The sequence below is a fragment of the Anser cygnoides genome, chromosome 10 (assembly GCF_040182565.1).
Source record: "Anser cygnoides isolate HZ-2024a breed goose chromosome 10, Taihu_goose_T2T_genome, whole genome shotgun sequence".
NCBI lineage: Eukaryota > Metazoa > Chordata > Aves > Anseriformes > Anatidae > Anser > Anser cygnoides.
Genome location: NC_089882.1, coordinates 9,915,145 through 9,934,176, shown reverse-complemented (window position 1 = coordinate 9,934,176; position 19,032 = coordinate 9,915,145). Strand labels below are relative to the sequence as shown.

The following is a 19,032-nucleotide window of genomic DNA, read 5'->3' as shown; positions in this document are numbered from 1 at the left end:
GTTTTTCAGCCGCTGTTCAAAGACATTTCTCTCCTCCCAGCTGCTTTTGCTTTTATCTGACAGCCTGCATCCCGCATGAAGAAAACAACTGGATATAATCCTAGATTAAAGGGATTGTAACGCAGAATTAAATACAAGCCATACCCTTGATAGAGCCTGCTGGCGTCATTCACTGAGCGCAGAGCTCGGCCGGCTGGGAGGTGTGCAGATGGTGGCATTTCGGGTACTCCCTGCAGCTGCCGATTTTCCTAGACAGGCATTTATGTCTCCCCACATAGGTGAAGGGAAAAAAAAAAATAAACCAATCCTTCGTGTTTTCATGTGACGCTACATTATAATCCCACGGGGATTTCATTCTGAAAACTGGAAATTAAAATCCTGGTAGCTCCAAACCCTCAGCAGTGCCAGCCCCGCTGGAGCTCTGCGCCTCGGTGCAAGGAGGGTCCCCAGCCCCAGGCAGCGCTGCAGAAAGGTGCCTTATGCCTTGCACCGGCCAAGCAAAGAGTCCTGAGGACAAAAACATTGTCTGCCGCAGCAAGGACCACAGGAGCCGAGCGATGGCAAAAGCCCACCAGGAAATCTTTGTGACTTGATCTTACCTCAGGAAAGCCACAATACTCTTGTAGGCACGGCTGCGTATCTTCAAAAAATAAAAAGCACTTTAATCTTCTGCTCTTTCCAGCCTGGCAGCCAAAGCAGCTTGACTTGATAAAGAAACTTGAGAGCTATGAAAACTACTTATTAAAGGAGGAAATTTCCAACTGTCTCTCTCTCGTAAATTGTGCCAGCCAAAAAATCCAACCCTAAAATAAAGATGTGCCTGAAGGTAGCAATTTTACAATCAGCAACATAATGATTTATATCACTGCTGTCATCTTTGTTGAGGAAAAGTAAGCCAGGTATTGTGATCATTAGCTTTTTGATACAGATGATCATTTTAAATGAGGAAAAACACATGCATTTTAATAAGGAGCTGAAGGAAATAGCCCCAAAATACTGACAGCGGAATCCGCAGCTGGTGCCAAGATCGAGGAACACGGGGGATGGCTGTGATGCCAGCTCCTCGCCGCACGTCTCGCCAGCGGCGTACGCACAGTGCGGGGGGAGCCCAGCCCCACGGCATGGATCCGCACTGCCCCACACGAGTCTTTGTGGGGGGGCTGAGGCTGCCCTCCCTCTTTTTTTCCCCCCAAAAAAATCCCAGAGGCAAAACCCAGCCTTGCCGATGTCAGATCCGCTGGCTCCTGCCTGCTTCTTGGTGGAGACACACGCGGGAGCACGAGATGGGAGGCTGCTGCTGCTGTCAAAGGATTAAAAATCAGCGGAACTTGACCTTTAATGCTAAAATTTAAAGCAATGACCTGGCTTCTCATGCTTCCATTCCCTAAAGTAACCATAATCAGATTTGCGGCTGAGATCAGAAAACCGTTTCCAGCGACCAATTTACATGCAGCCTTCAACGAGGCTGGGTGACACGATGGAAAGGACACGAGCGCAAGGCTTCTCCGAGTCCCTGACCGAGCAGGTTTGAAGCTGGGATGCATTTTAAGGTCAGGGAACAGGATCTTCTGCAGGTGACAGCAGCAGTACATCACCCTGCCGAACGCTCGCAGAGAGAAATAGCACAGGAGTCAGGGAGGGCTCGGCTGGGACGGGAAGCCCTGGTACGAGAACTCCAACCAAACAGCACATCTCGGCTCGCTAAGCAGCCAGAAACATCCAGCCCTCGAAATGGGTAATGTACTGAGGGTAGGGATCAAGTCTAAAAGGCTACGTCCCCCCTGTATCTTCATGGGATGAAGGGAGAGCTCAGACCACGCTGGAGTAAGTGGTTTGTAAATCCTGGGAGATGCAAAGACCCCTCCTACAGAGAAAAGCCGCGCTGTCTCCCAGCGCACGGCTTGCATCGATGGCCACGTAATAAACACCGTGACTGTTTCTTTCCTTGGAGGTGTGCAACGCCTGCTGAGAGGACAAAGCCTGGACGCACAAGGACGTGCACCACCCGTGTCTCCTTTCTGAGGCTTCTGCGGGAAGCTGGGGGTGAGCAAAGCAGAGTCGGGGCTAGAGCATCCCAGCGGCAGCGCCTTCCCCAGCTGGGTACCAACACCTTCCCTGCTTTAATGTTTCAACAACAGCGCTCCCCAGACCTCAGGTATTCACCCGGGAGCCCATCCTGCTCTGCGCAGGGCTGCTAATGACCAAAGCTAGCAGCAAAACCTCCAGCGAGGCAACGAGAGCCGCAACACAGCCCCAAAACATTCGTCATGACAAACGCTCCGTGTAACCTCCACCTGAGCACACTCGGGGCATGTTTTAATTTACCTTTAATTATAAACAAATGTGGTTTTATCTGGCGTTTATTCCAGAACAACAAACCGAGGCAAAATTATAAATCCCCCCACAAAGGGACATCACCAGTGGACACCCACCTTGCAAGCGACCACTGCGGCTGGCTCAAGCAAGCAGAGAGACCTCTGAATGCCAGGGGCTGACCCTTCACGCATCAAAAGGGGACTTTTCTTACGTGATATCCTCACGTGCTGCTGTGTGAACTGCCGGGAGATGCCCACATACATCACCTTCGTTTACTCAGTCTTTTGTGCAATGTATTTATTAAACCAGAGGTTGGAAAGAAGGAAAAGGAAAGAGCTGTGCTGGAGAGGTGCAGGAGCAGCCCTCAGAAGCAGGGCAGAGCACTCACGGCTCTCCAGAAGGTGACCCCAAGTGCCCGCTCTAACAGGAGATCGCTTTTTCCTGCTCACACCGGACAGAAGGGCAAACGCTATCATTAAAGCCCACATTGCATCTCCAAAGTCCTCGGAGGGAAGGGAAAGTGGTACTTCATATTTCTATAAAACAATTAGTATTGACCGAACGGACTGTAATCCCGCACTCAGCCCAGAAGAGTAATTAACTATCGCTGCTGCTGGCTCGCTGGATACAGACAGGAGGCAGGGAGGAGGCAGGCCAGGCGCATGGATCTGCTCTAACTGGGTATTGACCTGCGAGCTCTCCGTGCAGGTGTCTGCAGCACGTTCCCCATACGGGTTGTGCCCGGCCTCTGCCACCTGCCTTGGTCCCTGGGCCTTAAATAAGAGGATGGCTGGAAGCCAAGCAGAGCCACCAAGAGCATCGGCGGTGGAAAAATACCCCACACAAGCCGTGTAAGGTAGCGCCTGGGAAGCTGTCCGCACCATACCAAACACCATCGAATACTGCTTCTCTGAAGCTCAAAGCAACCGATTTCAGCACCCTTCGAATTCGCCCATCTCCAGATCACCCTGGCAAGAGAAGCTTCAGAGCTAGGCACCCGGGGCTCCCCGCACGCAGCCTCACGACGCTTGGCTTTAAATAGCCTTCGAGGGAAAAGATCTCCGTCTCAGTTCGGGGTCCAGAAAATAAGGACACGAAGTGCCAAAACTTTCAGCATTTCTTCCCCCGATACATACAGGTACTGTGAATCCATCTCTAAAAGGCTTCGGGAAACCCACCTAGCAGATGGGCTTTTTAATACAAACTTGGTAACAGCCCTCTAAGCCTGTTCCTCCAAGGAGGCATTAATAATATCACTGGTGCTCTCTGAGAAAGGAGGGCAGACAATTATGGTGCTGTTTTCAGCGTGGACTGAAGAACACTTCCCTTCCCAATCGGTTTCTCTCCGAGATAAAAGCCAAACCCCCAAACCCACAAGGACAACATGGCACAAGGGCTCTCCGGAGAGGAGAGCCCAGCGCTGATGCTGAGCTCGTGGGCAGCCTCGGCAGAAGCTCAGGGCCCTTTCCCAAACCAAACCAGAGGGGCTCGCTCACCAGCATCGTGCCTTGAGTGATGGGTTTACTGCAAGGCCAAGACCACAGCAGCCTCCCCTTCCCAACCCACGTCCTTCCATGCCAGCATCGTGGCACAGGAGCACCGGGGCCAAGACACCGCTCCCCAGTGCCTTCCCCATCCATGGGATGTGCCAGTCCCTCACCATCCCCATCTCCGCCAACAGGCAAAGCAGAGTGAGTAGGGCTCATCCCTCAACACTCCCACCCCTCCATGGCTCCCCCAGTGCCCTTCTCCCCATTCCTGCTCTACCCACAGGCACCTCACCATTTTCCAGCCCGTGCCCCCCCTGCAGGGCAGCCCTCGGCTCAGGAAAACCAGCCCGTGCGAAGCTGCTGCGTTCAGACCCACGTGTGTGCTGCCGGTGCGCAGCTCACGGGCTGCGCTGGCGAACCCGACAGCGTACGAGAAACAAAGCTCTTTCCTGCTGTGAAGTTTCAAAACAATCCGGCAGGCTTTCTGCATGCCCTGGATGATGCGAGGAAAGAGCCGGCGCCACGCGAGCTGCGAGGGATGAATGAGCACGGCTCCACGCAGCGCCCGTGGCAGGAAACCATATCCTGCAGGGAGGCCAGGACTGTCTCCTTCGAGATATCCCTGTGGGGAGGGCAAAGGGAGAAGCTCGCCTCGCGAGGCTTTCACAAGGACGCAGCGCTCACCTGGATGTGCCAGTGTGCCATGGTGGCAAAGGGCAGCAAAGGAAGCCAGAAGACATCAGGCATCGCTTGGCCAGAACGAGCACCAGGATGACTAAGTCGTTCTCTCTGGCCAGCCCGAACTCTTACAGCAGGGTTGATGGTTATTCGGGAAGCAGGCTGGGTGAGGCAAGGGGATAGAAGTTACCGTGAAGGGGAGCTGTGAGGCGAGGGAAGCAGGACAGCTGCAGGTCTGCTTGGGGGCCGGCAGCTCAGCCACGAGACTGCCCAGAAATTGAGGCTCCACAGACCGCTCCTCCAGGGTCCCGTAAGACACAGACCCACGCGTTCACAGCACGGGCTTCGCAACCATTTCTGCCTTGCTTCCCTCTCTCTGAGGGCTTCTGACCCCAAGGACTTCTTACCTGGAGGCACCCCAAGCCCTCCACAAGCATTTTCCTCCTTTCTGCTGCATGCGCGCTGCTACCCCGGAGAGCATCAGCAGAGCCGGGGATGAAAGGCCGCGCGCGTTGTTCCTTCACGCGGACAGCCCATCCAAATGGTATAAATCTGACCAGGTCTGCACAGGAATTTAACACCAACGAGCCGAGGAAGGTGAAACAGCCTCCAAGGAGCAGTGAGACTGAACACATTTGTATAACACAGGGCAGGAGCACCCCAGCCCCTAGGCAGAAGCAGCGCCTGCTTTCACAGCACCATCAGCTGCAGCAGTGGGCAACAGCCAACACACGGCTCCTGCCAAAACAAAGGTGCTGGCTTCACCTCAGGACCTATTCCTTCGCTGATATTGCTCGACACAGCTCTACCAGCGTCGATGCGCAACGAGACAGACGAGGGCGATGGCAGGCGAGCCCGAGCTGCCGGCACCAAAGCAGAGCTATGAGGCACCGCGGTCCTGCCGCAGCGGCTGCTCAGGTCACGCCTGGGTAACACGTCGGCTCTGAAGGGGAAGGCAAAGGAAGGCAGCAGGACACGGAATAAAGCCTGGCAGCTGCGATTCTGGTGCAGCAGGGGCAGGATTGCTGCCGGGCTGGGGGCATTCAGGCCCTCAGCTCCGCGCGGCTTTACGCCCGCACCCGGCTCCTCACCACGCTCCTCGCCCAGGCGATGCTCACAAGTGCAAAGACTGTGCCACGGCTCTGGAATACTTCCCCCATGCAGACAAGGAACTACTCCCATCACAGAAAGCCTAATTTCGGTGTGTGTGTGTGTGTGCATGAATGCACAAGGTAAGGACTATAAATAGAAGTATCCTATTTTCATGCATCCAGTCAGCAGGTACAGAACCGGCGTAAACAGTGATTCAGCAGCAGCCCGCGTGATGCACAAGGTTGGCCCTCGCTCTGCCTCCCTGCCTGCAGCCCTTCCCTCCCCAGCTTGCTCCTGCACTTCAGCAGCTGCGATGCCAGCCCCACGGTGACACCCTGACCTCAGGGCAGGATGATATGGGGTGCTGAGCACCCTCCAGGGAACGCGGATGTACAGCGCTTATCGCAGCGCTGAGTCCATGCACGACCCTAATTAAGTGTTCTGCTATGAAAATAGCTGCGTAATTCACATTTTTGCTATTTTTTCTTTCAGCTTGTGAGCCTCGTATCTACAAATCTTAGTCATCCATGCTGGGGAAGAAAAAGAGGCATGATGTATGATCACAGCGTATGCTTGCCATCCCTGGTGCAAAGCAGTGCTGCGACTCCACAAACACCATTGACAAATTGCACAGGACGACACCAAGGACATTTTTCAAGTCCTGTGAGATTTGCTACATAAACAGCTATGACCTTGTACACATGGTTTCAACAAAGAAGAGTTGTTGTGTCGGTTTTTTTTTTTTTTTACTGGTTCACACCCCCAACTTTTTCATTAATGTTTGCTGAGCAGCAGACACATGAAACGGAGAAAGACCAAAGAGCGGAAATACCATCTTTCCTCTACCTTACGTTTTCTAAAACTGTAGCTTAGCTCCACGAGCAGAGGGTGAGGAAACATTTCACAGCCTTCCCACCACTTGAGCTCTTTCATTCGACCTTCCAAAGCCAAAGGGAAGAGCAGCTTCCGAAGAACAAACCCACTCCGCACGAGCGATTCCTCCCTGCAGCTCCCCACGTCTCGGGACTGACGTTCTCCTTCCTTTTTCAGCGAGCTGTGCTCTGGCTCTGGGCTCTGCCTCCCAAGGGCACGAGGGGCAGTGGGAAAACCCTCAGTCCCACTATTTAGTGATGCTCAGCCACCTGGGGAGCCGTCACTGCAGCTGCAAGTCTCCGAGTCTCTTTTCTGTTTGAGGGGTGAGAGCCCTCAGCACGAACAGGTTCTACACGGGGACAAGTGCTGCAAGGCTTTGAACACACGAAATAAACATCGGAAGGCTTTCCTGTACAACTTTGACTAGCCACCACGCAACCCCTAGCAGCTTAATTGACTGGGAATAATTAAAGCACCCAAAGGATTTCAGCTTAATCTCAGACTGGATTGAAGTCCCCTCTAGCCTCACCTTGACAGGCTCTGAAGTCCGAGTGATTTGCATTTTGACATCTAATTGCAACGTGCGTTGCTGTCTGACAGGCCCCGATCTTCTCAAAACCCCGGCCGTGCCTCCCTTCCCCAAGCAAGTATTTATTGCAAGTTTCACCTTGGATATAGGTCACAGCATTGCAATGCGAGTCATCGGAGCTGTGAAAAAATAAATAAAAGGAGATTCTGCCTAGGTAAAAAATAAAAAATAATCCAAAAGCCACATCTGTTCTCCTGAGCCAGAGCAAGGAAAGATTATGACCATTAGCGCGAGGGTTATGCAGCAAATGAAACAATTGGTTAAAGCAGAAAAAAATCACTTAGAGTGTCATCTTTCATCATTAAATTTTCATGGAAAAAACACTGCGATTTGCTTAGTCTGAACGTATACAAAATGTAAGGAGACCATCTGACATCACCGAGGCATAACGGCACAAGACAAATGGAGATGATTTGCCACACTACTGGAGCAGCTGTAACTCCCCCCCAGACCCGCAGTAATAAAACCAAAGGACACAGAAATAGCAAGCCATCTGCTTCGGGCTGGCCACTGGGCCTCAGCTGATGGGCTCTTGCTCTCCTCCTGCTCACACGGGTTTAAAGCACCTTTCGGAGCAGGAGCCTCGCTTCGCAGCCTCCCGGCGATGCAAAAGCAGGCTGGGTGCTCCGGAGGCTGGCTGGGAGCAGGGAGGGGTGCGCGGGACAGCTCAGGACCCTTGGATGTCACCCCCGAGGACACACACAGCACCCCCAAGTTGAGGGACCGGGGCACCAGGACCTGTCCTTCGCACCTCGCCGCCATCTCCCCTCCCGCTGCCTTTCATCTCAGCCGCGGCTCGCGTAGCTGCAAGGTCTATACGAAGCCCCACGTGTGTAAATTAAACATTGGCTTCTTTTTATCATCAAGTGTGTACAACTTGTCGGCATGAATTATGCAGGACTATTAACTGCCTTCGTAACAAGCAGCGGTGGAGGCTGCTGGGAGGACAGACACAGGACAGACAGACACAGGAGGGGCAGCCCACGGATGTTCAGAGCCTGAACCACAGCTCTGGGCCCAGTCCTGGCGCTCCCGGTGACCCACACACCCTGCACTAAACAATTAACACAGCAGCTCATAAGCCCTCACCATCTTCCAGCACTCGACACAGGAGAAAAACGTTTTCACCACCTTTTTATTGACGGCAGCCTGAGAAAGATCCAGAGAACCGTGCAGGCTTGTGAAGGAGCTGGCAGGGCGCAGAACCTGTCACCAAGCCCAAATGCAGGTCCCCAGCCAGCACCCGAGCTGCACGGCTCCCTATCTGTGATCCACAGGATCACAGGCGCTAGGACCGGACCCATCAGCCTGTTATTGCAAGGTTCACAGCTCCTCCCACCCCAAGAAATACAGATAACCCTCTCGAAACCCTGCAGACACAGCTAAGTGGTACAGGGGCTGTTGGAGCCCGTGGTACAGCCAGCCCGGTGCGTTCCCAGTTGTGTCATCACCTGTGCTGGTGTCCAACTGGTGCCAAACACTGCCAGCCGGGCACCTCAGGGGTGCTGTGCAGGGGCTGCAGCGAGGGTCCTCATCCCTGCCGAGCCGGAGGGAGTTGCAGGCTGGTGACTCGAGCCCAGCCACCGAGCCTTCGCCGAGCTGGCATCGTGCTTAATAGATGTGCTGGACATGAAGTACCTATAGGCTGCGAGAGCTTGTGATACAATGCCGTATGAAATATTAATCTCTCTAGTCAATATGAATGCTATTAGGATGGAGCAGCTGGGCTGAACGCAGCTAGGAAGCGTTTAGGAACAAAACGGGTACCTACCGGGCAGGCACAGATTGGTATTAAGGCCGGTTTCATTTATTGTATGTATCAGGGACTTGGAAGAGCAAACATCAAACACCGCGATCACATTTACTGATGATTCAGAGTTGTGTGGGCTCCTCGATACACAAGAGGAGGGCAATAAAGTCCCGGACAACTGTGAGCAAGCAAGCACCTCAGGGGATAATTAAATTAATTCAAGCTATGGAAATGCCACACGACAAGGCTGAAACATAAAGCAAATAACGTTGGAAAGGACTTTGCACTCGCAGACCACACGAGACAGAGCCAGGCCGCTGCCTGCTCCCTGTTACCCAACGCGGCGTGCCCCGTGCTGCACAAGCACAAAGCCCACCCCGTCGCGGCCTTTTTGGGGGAGAAATGTTAGGGACGTCCCACAGCAGCCAGGGGAGGCTGGCAAGGGTTTGTGTCGTGCACAGGGCCCCTTCCAGGAGACAGCCCCGATGGCGTGCCGGAGAGAGGCCGGGAGCACGGAGCATCTGGAGCGGCAGCACGAGAAAGGACACGGGGGAACAAGGGAGAAGTGGCAGAGCTGCACGAGGCCCCGAAGGCAAGGAGAAGATGCTAAATGTGATGAGGTTGAGGAAGGGAGCCAAAGGAGGAATAAATAGAGCTAATGAGAAAACAAGGCACGAGAATGCAGGAACCTTTAACACGCTGCTCCACAGCAATAAAAAGGCAATTAGAGTTCCGAGAAGCAGGGAGGGTAATTGCACGCACTAAAAATAGGTGGTGGGAAGACTGTCCCACTCAGCAGGGTCTGATTCACATTTGGGGTGACTTCTGCACAGACAGGAATATTCTGGTGCGAGACACTCAGAGAGAAGAGAGTTTACGGGGAAATGTGATTACAGAAGGAATTTCTATCACACATCTCTGTGTGAAACAAGCACCGAGTGCGAGCTTTGCAGCGGGGGCTCTGGAGGTCTGGGCTTGAGGAACTCCGAAGAAAAGTTCAGCAGCAGAGATGCAAAACAGCCTTAGAAAAGACCATCCATTTTATGCCAGCCAGCAACCTGCAAGCCTCCAGAGTCCGGGCAGCAGCTGCCCCTGATGCACGGAGAGAGAAATGTCCTGAGCACGCTGCCCTCCAGCACCCAAGGAGAGCTGGGCTGGAGCAAAAGCACCGATGCGCCCAGCCTGCCCCACATGCGGTGTGGGGTGCTGGGGACACCCCGTGCTGGGGAAGAGGGAGCACCCCACGAGAGCCCCACTGAAGGCAGCAGCAGCCTCCTTGCAGCATCGTGACCAACACCTCTAAGGGCAGAAGGCAGCGCTGAAGGCCAGGGAACCTGCCAACGCACAGACACAGTGCCGGGAAGAACCCTGGCCAATGTAAACCATGAGTACACGATCGATCTGGGTGTTTGTAGGACAGCAGTTCAGCCTGGGGGAGGGGAGAGGTGTGTGATCCTCTCCTTCTCTCTCTGGAGACTGCTGGAGGCAGAAAAGGACAATTCAGGAGCGCAAACACAGTTGTGACCCCAGATTATTTCACAGCCCCTCTAACATCGGAGCCCCACTCCGTCCCAGGCCACCTCCACCGCTCCCAGACCCGAGCGCCCAGGGCTGAAGCCTGCCCCGTGGCAGGGAGGGGGGAGGCAGGCTGCCACATCCCAGCCCTCCCCAGCTCCCCTCTCCTTCCCACAGAGCTCAGGCGTCGATTCCCACACGAGTGCCTCACGAACACGAAGTCCCCGCAGTCCTAACTCCAGCTAGGTCTTGGCTGAGCACCAAAGCGAGCCCTTGCAGCTCCGACAGCCGCACGTCCCCAGATAACAGCAGCAGATGGCCCCTGCCCGGGGGTCTTGCTGGCAAAGGGTGGGTGGGCTGCGGTGCTGGGGGCTCAGCGCTGCCTTTAGTGCCACGGAGCAGACGCCGCCGGCGGGTCACGCAGCCCGGCCCGTGGCTGGAGCAGCGCTCGCCGTGTCCTTCCTTCATCCTTGCATCGTCACCGTGCAGGTAGCGAGGCAGCTGGCTCCTGCTGCGTCACCCCATTAGCTTCCTTCCGAGGCAGCGATGAGTCTGTAATCTCTGATTACAAGGGTGGGAGCAGTCAGCTAAGATGGAAGGTAAAGCTCGAGGTCTAGACAATAAACGCGAGCTCCACGCTTGCAACACGCAAACCATTTGTGCCCTCTTGCTGTACCAGGAAAGGACATTTAGCATCTTAGAGAAATTTCTCTTTTGGTCCTTTTTCACCGCGTGTGATGCCCATGTCACCTCCCAGCGCCTAAACCCTCTGGTACCCAGCTGCGAGAGCAGCAAACCCTCCTGCCTGCGCACCTCTCCATAGCACAGAGGCAACCAAAATGTCTTTGGCCTCCCTGGGAGGGGAGCTTGCTTCCAAGCAAAGCTGCGGGCTGGCTGGACATGAGATGGGGGCAGAAGGAACAGCGAGGACACTTGCAGAAAGTCGCATTCAGTGCACGCAGAGCGTTGCATCTCACACTAGCGAGCACCAGCTAATATTCCCTCTGACCCGTGCTCTCCGGTGCCAGACTAGCATCACCTGGACTTGCACAATGGAAAATTCCCTGGGGAAGGGAGATTCCTACAGGAGCCAGCACGCCTTATGCACCTAGTTGATTGCAAACCAAATAAATATCTGCACTTACTACCAGCTTTCAGAATCTGCAGGCTCCCAGTGCCGTCCTCTCCAGCCCAGTGTGCACCTGGGATCAAATTCTGAAGCTACAGCAGCCAAAACTAATGCAGTTCACAAGGCAACAGTACAGACAGCCAGAGACTGGGTGTATTTCAATAAGCCATTTCTTAGGTTTGCAGGCTGCTTCTTTACTGCCAAGAATTTAACCAAGTTCTGCCCCAAGATCCTCCCCCAGGCAGAAGGAAAACAGCCCGGGACGGGCTTGCAGGGATGGGGTCGCTCTGCTCCATGCCTGTACAGGACCAGATCCAGGTCATACCCAGTGACAGGAGATGCCTGCCCTAAATCATCGAGTAAATCCCACATGAAAAGGGAGTGGAGCTGGAAACAGGGGTCTCACTACTGCAGACCGCAGTACCATAAGATAAACGCTGCAGAAAAATAAAAAAGCAACACCCTTTGGACTAGGCAACAATAATCCCCAAACACAACTGAATCCAGGTGTCATTCAGTTTCCCCACCAGACACTAACATCTGGGTGTGCCAGCCGAATTACACAGCTCAGGCGCAGTCTGTAATGATGGGTCACAACTGCCTGAGCTGATGCCCTCCTGCAGGGGTCCCCGTATTCGTCACACTCCTGAAGTCCAGGCTCTCACCCTTACTCTGAGACGGGCAGGTTTTGAACGATGATGCCTGAACGCTGCGCAGCTTACCCCAAGCTGAATAAACATTTACATGACATTTTGACTCAGGTGTTTAAGTTCTAGAAAAGGTCTAACAGTTTATCAGCCTGAATCACAGGCAAATAATGCAAAATGTTGTCACTAAAAGCACCTTCTCAAACAAGAAGTGCACACACATCAAGCCCACAGACTGCGCTTGCACCCAGTTTTAAGAATTATGTCCACCCAATCCAGAAGGAAAGGCAGTCAAAGCAGCCTGAGCATCCCATACCCACAAACAGCTGTATTGATTATTACACTGTATTGATCAGACTTGGCATATTAATCACGTTTACATAATTAAGTGGGATGTTTACCCTGTACCCCCCCAGACTAAAGCACTGGCAGGAGCTAGCAGGGGTTTGTGTACATTGCATGGACCAGCATTGCGATGGCTGGGTTCCTACTGCTAAACCGCACTGCAAAACAAATTAAATACTTCTTCAGCTAACAAAAAATTACACAGGGAAATGACTTGCTGACCGCTTCCCGCTTAGGTGAACTGCGAGCGAGTGACTCATAACTCATCAGGAGGAATTAGAAGTTGTGCACAAGGCAAAGTGCTTCGGGGAGAGCGTCTAGACTACGCAAAGCGAGGCCATAAATAATACTTCTTGCAAGCGACAGGCTTTAGCAGAGGTTGCATCTGCATGATCTGATGAGTCTTCCCCACTGCTAGTTCATAACATCTCCGGCCTGAGAGGTGCCACCCACAATAACTGAATCATTGGTACAGATCAGGAGCTGCAAAGTTTTACAACAGCCGAGGACCGAGCTTACAGCCTATTTAATTACCTGCTTCCCAATTCAATAAGCTGCAAGCATATAAATAGCCCAACTATGACAAATATTTAATATCTGCTGGAATTAAATTAAGATAAGGCACTGGCAAAATAAACGATAAGTGTTTTAACTGAAAATAACCATTTTCTGTGGATTCCAGACAACTCCCTGAACACGACGCTCATGTTCTGTCCTCCGCGCCGCATCTCGGATGTGCCGTACTTCCTTCCCCGGGGAAAAGCTCCCTGGGCAGCAGCAAAGGGCTTGTTCTCACCGCAGGGCCAGCACAGCTCTGCCCCAGGCCTGGCCCCCGCCGAGCCCAGCCACACACCCAGCTCTCACGGCTGGTGGCTGTGGCCACACTGAGCCAGCAGAGCACTGGGGACAGCCCCAGCTGCTCTGCCAGGTTTCTGTGGGCACAGAGCTAATTGTGACCTCGCTGCATCGTGGCGAGCTCTCCTGCAGCTACCGAGCTACGCGTGGGGTCCAGCTCGCGCTTTAGACCCACGTCTCCTTCTTCAGCAGCACTGGAGAGCAGCCAAGGAACAGAAGAAAAATGAGCCCATCGCCTGCTTTCCTCTCCTGGCCTGAAAAGCTGAGAAACACAAAGCCCCAGGGGCTTCTTGGGTCCAGGAAAGCAGAATTTGCCCATAAAATCACAGGTCCTCCAGCAAGTCCCAAAGCCACCTGAGTCACAGTCAGTCCCAGAAGAACATGCCAGTTGTTTTAAGAGAGAACTCGTGGAAATATAGTTTGAGAGTAGCAGCTCAGCCCTGGGTAGTGAAGAAACACGTGACTATTTGGAAGGCTGTGCTAGCTTTATTACATTTCTAACTGTTGTAGCATCTGCACGCATGCCAAAATGGCAGAAACGTTATATTTCAAGACGCATTGTAACTGATTTAACAGAGTTTCTGATCCCCCACACCTGCCCTGCATTAAGCATGGTGCTTCAATCAATCACCATTCAGCAAAGCACAGGCTTAAGCCCTTTGCTGAATTTGACCACAGGTTTTGCTAATGCACCCGACGTCACCCCGCAGGCTTACACAAGGGCCCAAATCCCAAGCTGTTTCTCCCAGGACTGGCTCCAGCAACCCGCAGCGAAGCTGGATGTTCCCCTCCCGGTCACCCTGCTGGGACCCACTCCCTCCTTCCAGGGGGCAGAAAGCGGTGCTGGAAAACCAGCGGTGACCACAGCTAGCGTGCTCTCCAGGTTTCATCACCTAGCTGGTCCTCCACACCACCCCGTTCCCAACACACATGCTCACAGGGATGCTGACAGCCTGGAGCCGATCTTTCGGGTGATGCCACCTGGAAGGCACGGACACCCACCCCTGTGGGGCACCTCACAGCCCTCCTGCCCCAGCAGCATCCAGCACAGCCCGTGCCTGCCCGGCAGCGGGGCTTTCACATGAAGAAAGAGATAAAGATGTGGGAAGGGGCGCTGGGTCTGCCTCGGTACAAAGAGAGGCGCGTTGCCCGGCCTGTCCGCGCCACCGGCACAGCTCTGCTCTCACAGGCTTCACACAGCAGGGCTCAAGCAGGGAGACACGCAGACCACGGTCCGTCATCTCAACTCTAGCTCGTACTGGCCTGTTGGAAGTAGAGAGAAGACCAAAACCATCCCAGGCATGCAGTTACCGAGCTAAGCACCGTCTGTGGTATTCGGCCACATTGCTCTGAGCGCACAGAGCCAACCGGGCCCGCTTCCCTCATCATCCGCATCACGATGCCAGAGCCTCGGTGGCCGCGGCCTCCAGGGCCCTGCACTCGATGGGGACCGTGCCCGGGTTCTCCAGCGCCTGGTAGGGCTGCCTGCCCGCTGCCAAACCCTCCCTGCTGGGGTACTTCTTTGCCGATCTCCCTGCTTTCACCCAGCCTCAGGGACTGGCATCTTGCAGACCACTGTCTGCCTGCCAAGTGTGCTCGGAATTCGTAAGTGGCTTAAAAAAAGAAATCCAGGAGGGAAGTAAGACAGCAGAGGCAGGTATCTAACAAGCCTTTTTCCTCAGGAAGCGAGGCGAGTGAGATGTAAATAAAAAAGCGTACAGGTAGACATCACAGATGTGCAGTTACTCAAGTGAAGCCTTACCACCCAAACACCACGGTAAATCTGTAGCAGAGGTGTAAGCTTGAACGTGCTGATCTAAAGAACACTTTTTACTGCACTTCTGAAATTTCTGGCGTGTCAGGATCAGGAAAAATACCAGCTCTGAGCGGCAAGAGCTTGAATTGTTCTTGAAATTTGAAACAGAGTTTGACATGACTGTGCGGTGCTATTGTGCCCATGTGCAGCACCCCCAGCTAAGCTGTCCATTCACACATTTCCCCTCTCCTCTTCACTCTCACATATGTTAAAACTCATCAGATGGCACGCAATTATCTCTCTGCTGTGACCCTACACCGAGCGCACACCTCCCGTCATCCCAAGGCACTGATGAGCGCGGGGGAACAGCAGGCTGCCTGCTCCAGCCACCACGCATCACACAGCACCTGCGGCACAACCCTGCGCCCTCCTCTCCATTGCTGAGGCAATCGCAGAGAATCAAACGAGGCTACAGAAGCGGACTTGGCAGGGTGTGCTCCTCAGGCCTCACATCCCTCCCATCAGGTTTATCACCTCCCCTGTCAGGGGGAAACTGAGGCAAGAGCTCCCACCAGGGCACAACCAAAGCTCTGCGTTCTCACACGTTCTCTCTGAGAACCAAAACGCATTTGCTCCACCCTGATGAGTCTTGAGGCATCTGGTATTTCCATCACCACAGAAAACGCACCAATACATGGAGTTCCCATAAAGATTATTAAATCCAGCAGAGCCTTGGTGACAACGTCTCTGTGCCCATGAGGGTGCAAAACCCAGAGGCATCACACTTGGGTCTCCCACAAGCAAGGAAAGGAGGGGTGGGTTTTTCCCACAGTGATCCGAGAGGAAAGCAGTGGTCACGTGCAGTCCTACAACAAGCTCTGGCAGGGCTTTAATTGACTTTAATAGGAGCCTAGGCTGAGGAAAACGGGCAAGGATTTACTCCCAGGAACCTCTGTGACAACTGAGTATGGGAATATACAGATGAAGAAAACCCACAGTGAATTCACCTTTAAAAGGGTGAATTCAATTTGACACGTTGTCAGGTTGAATTTAGCTTTCCAAATTCCATTTCACTGCTAACTTTGTGGGGAGACGCTAAGCCCCGAGAGACACCTATTTTAGCTATTTGTATAAACAAGCCAGGCATATTTCCCAACATTACTCATTTCACACAGAAGGGATTATTTTCTCCCCAGGTCCTGTGTAACTTCCCCATTCCCTCGAGTACTTCTGGCAGTTTATCGGTGTTCTCATTACTCCTCGTTTCTTTGTCTCACCTGCAGTTTGCTGCCTCCTTTTCTCGTCCCCCTCCCTCCCTGTTTTGTCACAGGGTAGTACCTGGATTTCACGGACCATAAATTGCCCTTCTTCCCAGCCACCCATCTCCAGACCACGCAGATGCTGCCTGCGCCTTTGGAAAAACTCCCTTCTGTTCTGTTTGTTTGCTTGAATTCCTTCAAAACAAGGAATTATGTAAATTCCATTAGCTTTTCCTAACACGAAGAAGTTAGAGAGGGAACAAAAGCCAAGATGAGTTTGAAAATCCACAGTCTGCTGAAAAGGTTTGTAGGTGAACAATATAAAAAAAATAAACAACTATCCAAACCCTCAGTCATGAACTTCGCTCACACAAAAGCAGACTGTTCAACCTTCCAGCAACAGCAGATTGTCCTACATTGCCTTTAAACTGCGCGCAGAATTGATGCACTTTCCTACCTCCGTCTGTTGCAATGACTAATAATAGTCCCGGGGTGTAGCAGAACTGAATGAATGCCGTTTGCAGCAGTACATCCAGGAGCCTTCCTGGCTTATAAAGGTCATTTGTGAACAAAAAATGGTACCAAGGCTAAAATCGCCATCTGCGGAACTCAACTAAAACCAGGGGAAAACAGCAGCCGGCCATCCCAGAGAGCTACGTCCCACCACGGAGCTACTCTGAGTGCCACAGGGAGCGAGTCGGCTGTGTTTGGCTGACGTGTGCCTGCGTCCCCGTGCTGGAGGGACTGGATTTCTGCTCCGGGCCACCAGCTCACGCCTTGGCGCAGGGCAGACGGCCCAGTGCCGGACCCAGCATCGCCGCAGCACCCCGGCGAGGTGCTGCTCCCCAGCCCGCGTCTGGAGCAGCTCGCTGCCCTGCCCTGGTGACGCATTTGGGAGGAAGAGTGAGGAGCGTGTCAGCCGCTCCATGGCAAAGCGCCGCTGCCACGTTCTGCGGAGGAACTGGGGGAGCTCGCCACGCGCTAACATTTGGGAGAAGTTGGAAGGAGGCTCGGCAACTCCCTAAGCCAGCGCTGGCACTCCCGGCGAAGCGAACTTTGCAGCGAGCGTGAAGTTGCAAACTCCCTTAGCAGGAGGACAGAGCGCACGCCTGCTGCTTCCCAGCAACGCAACCCATCTCTCTCCTCCAGACGGCCAAAATCCCAAACTCCCCCAATGCCAACCTTGCATAACCGGGAGCGACGATGCCCCACGCCAGCACCGGCTCCGCCTGGACGGCAGCGCGGCGAGGAGCGAGGCCAACGGCAGGGCCGTGCACCGGGACAGGGCTGCTGCTGCTGCTGCTGCAACCCCTGCGGTGCGGGGCCAAGGTGCCCTGCGCCCAGGCTGCCCTTGGGGTGCCCGGCGAGGGGCGACCGGGCAGGAGGAGAGGCTGGGGAGCGGGCGGGCGAGTGTGCGAGCGAGAGGGCAGTGCGGGGAGATGGCAGGGGAGCAGGAGGGCAGGTTGGCGGGGTGCTGGAAGGGGATGGGGCAGCGGGGCCAGGCACGGGGGCACCGGGGGAAGGTGCTGGGGTAGCGGCGGTACCTTCTGCTGCCGGCGGGCCATGTCGGTGGGCTGCTTGGCGTTGAAGGGGTAGGCGATGCAGCGCATGACGAAGACGTAGAGCTGCAGCTTCCTCTTCCTCTCCTCCTCCTCGCGCTGCAGCCGCTCCAGCTCGTCCTTCTCCTTCTCGCTGGCCACCGAGGGGCTGGGGCTGGCGGGCCGAGCCGCACCGCCAGCTCGCCCGCCCGGCTGCAGCCCACCGCTGCCGCTGCTTCCTCCTCCACCTCCTCCTCCTCCTCCTCCTCCTCCTCCGCCGCCGCCACCTCCACCACCACCGCCGGGGCCGGGGCCGGGGCCCTCTCCGGGGCGGCTGGGCGAGAGCCGGGCGGCGGCGGCGGGCGCCAGCGCCTCCTTGCCGCTCTCCTCCTCCACCAGCTCCTCCGACTCCTCCTCGCTGGAAGACGGGTCCAGCATCGCGGCGGCCGGGCTGGGCTCGGCCGGGGCTGAGCCGCTGCTGGGGCTGCCTGGGCTGGGCTGGGCTGGGCTCGGCTCCGCTCGGCTCTGCCCGGCTCCGCTCGCCGCCGCGCCCGCGCGCGCCCCCGCGCCGCCCCGCCCTCGCCCCGCCCCGCGCGGCCCCGCCCAACGCGCGCCCCCGGCCGGGCGCTGGCCGCGGTGCTGCACGGAGGGAAGCGGGCGCGCCCCCGGCCCCGCTGCGCATGCCCGCTGGGGGCCGCCGCCATGGCCGGCGCCTCAGGAGGGTTGGGACGGGGGAGGGGGGGGGGAGGCCGTGTCCACACAGCGGTGTCCCTGAGCACCCTCGGCGCCGCTGAAAACCTGACTGTCGCTAATAAATGTTTCACCTGAGTCACTAATGAGTGCGTGTGTAATGAGTCTGTGGGGATACGTAGACCAAGCAGTGTGTGTGTGGCGATACGAGCCCTGCTCTGAGGGGCGATCAGGGAAGATGCCTTCAACGTGCTGATTTTTGGTGATGAATCGGTGAAGACGCCATATGTGTTCGATGTGCTGATTTTTGGGTATTTCCAGATCGGATTGAGGCTTCGGTCGTGTGTACGTGGTGTATTTGCGGTGGGTGGGTGGCTGTTTGCAAGGTTTCTTTCTGCTTAATTAATAGTGCTGCTGTTGTAAACGTCAAAATACTGTCGCCTGTTTGGTGTGTTGACAAACTTTTTTCTTTTTTTTCCATTTTTCGGAGGGGGCAAGCACGGATTCCTG

General features: G+C 54.8%; 1 protein-coding gene across 7 annotated transcripts in view; it reads right to left on the bottom strand.

Annotated features, from left to right (window-relative positions):
- CADPS (calcium dependent secretion activator) overlaps positions 1–18,388 on the bottom strand; it is a 203,506-nt gene extending 185,118 nt beyond the window's left edge. For 6 of the 7 annotated variants that reach the window (XM_067003206.1, XM_067003209.1, XM_048069814.2 and 3 more), the window contains exon 1: positions 17,839–18,388. In XM_067003206.1, coding sequence (XP_066859307.1) covers positions 17,839–18,270 — 432 coding nt within the window. In that variant the 5' untranslated portion in view covers positions 18,271–18,388. The remainder of the gene's footprint in view (positions 1–17,838) is intronic. The other variant, XM_067003207.1, reaches the window with a different exon arrangement.
- Between the last annotated feature and the right edge of the window lie 644 nt (positions 18,389–19,032).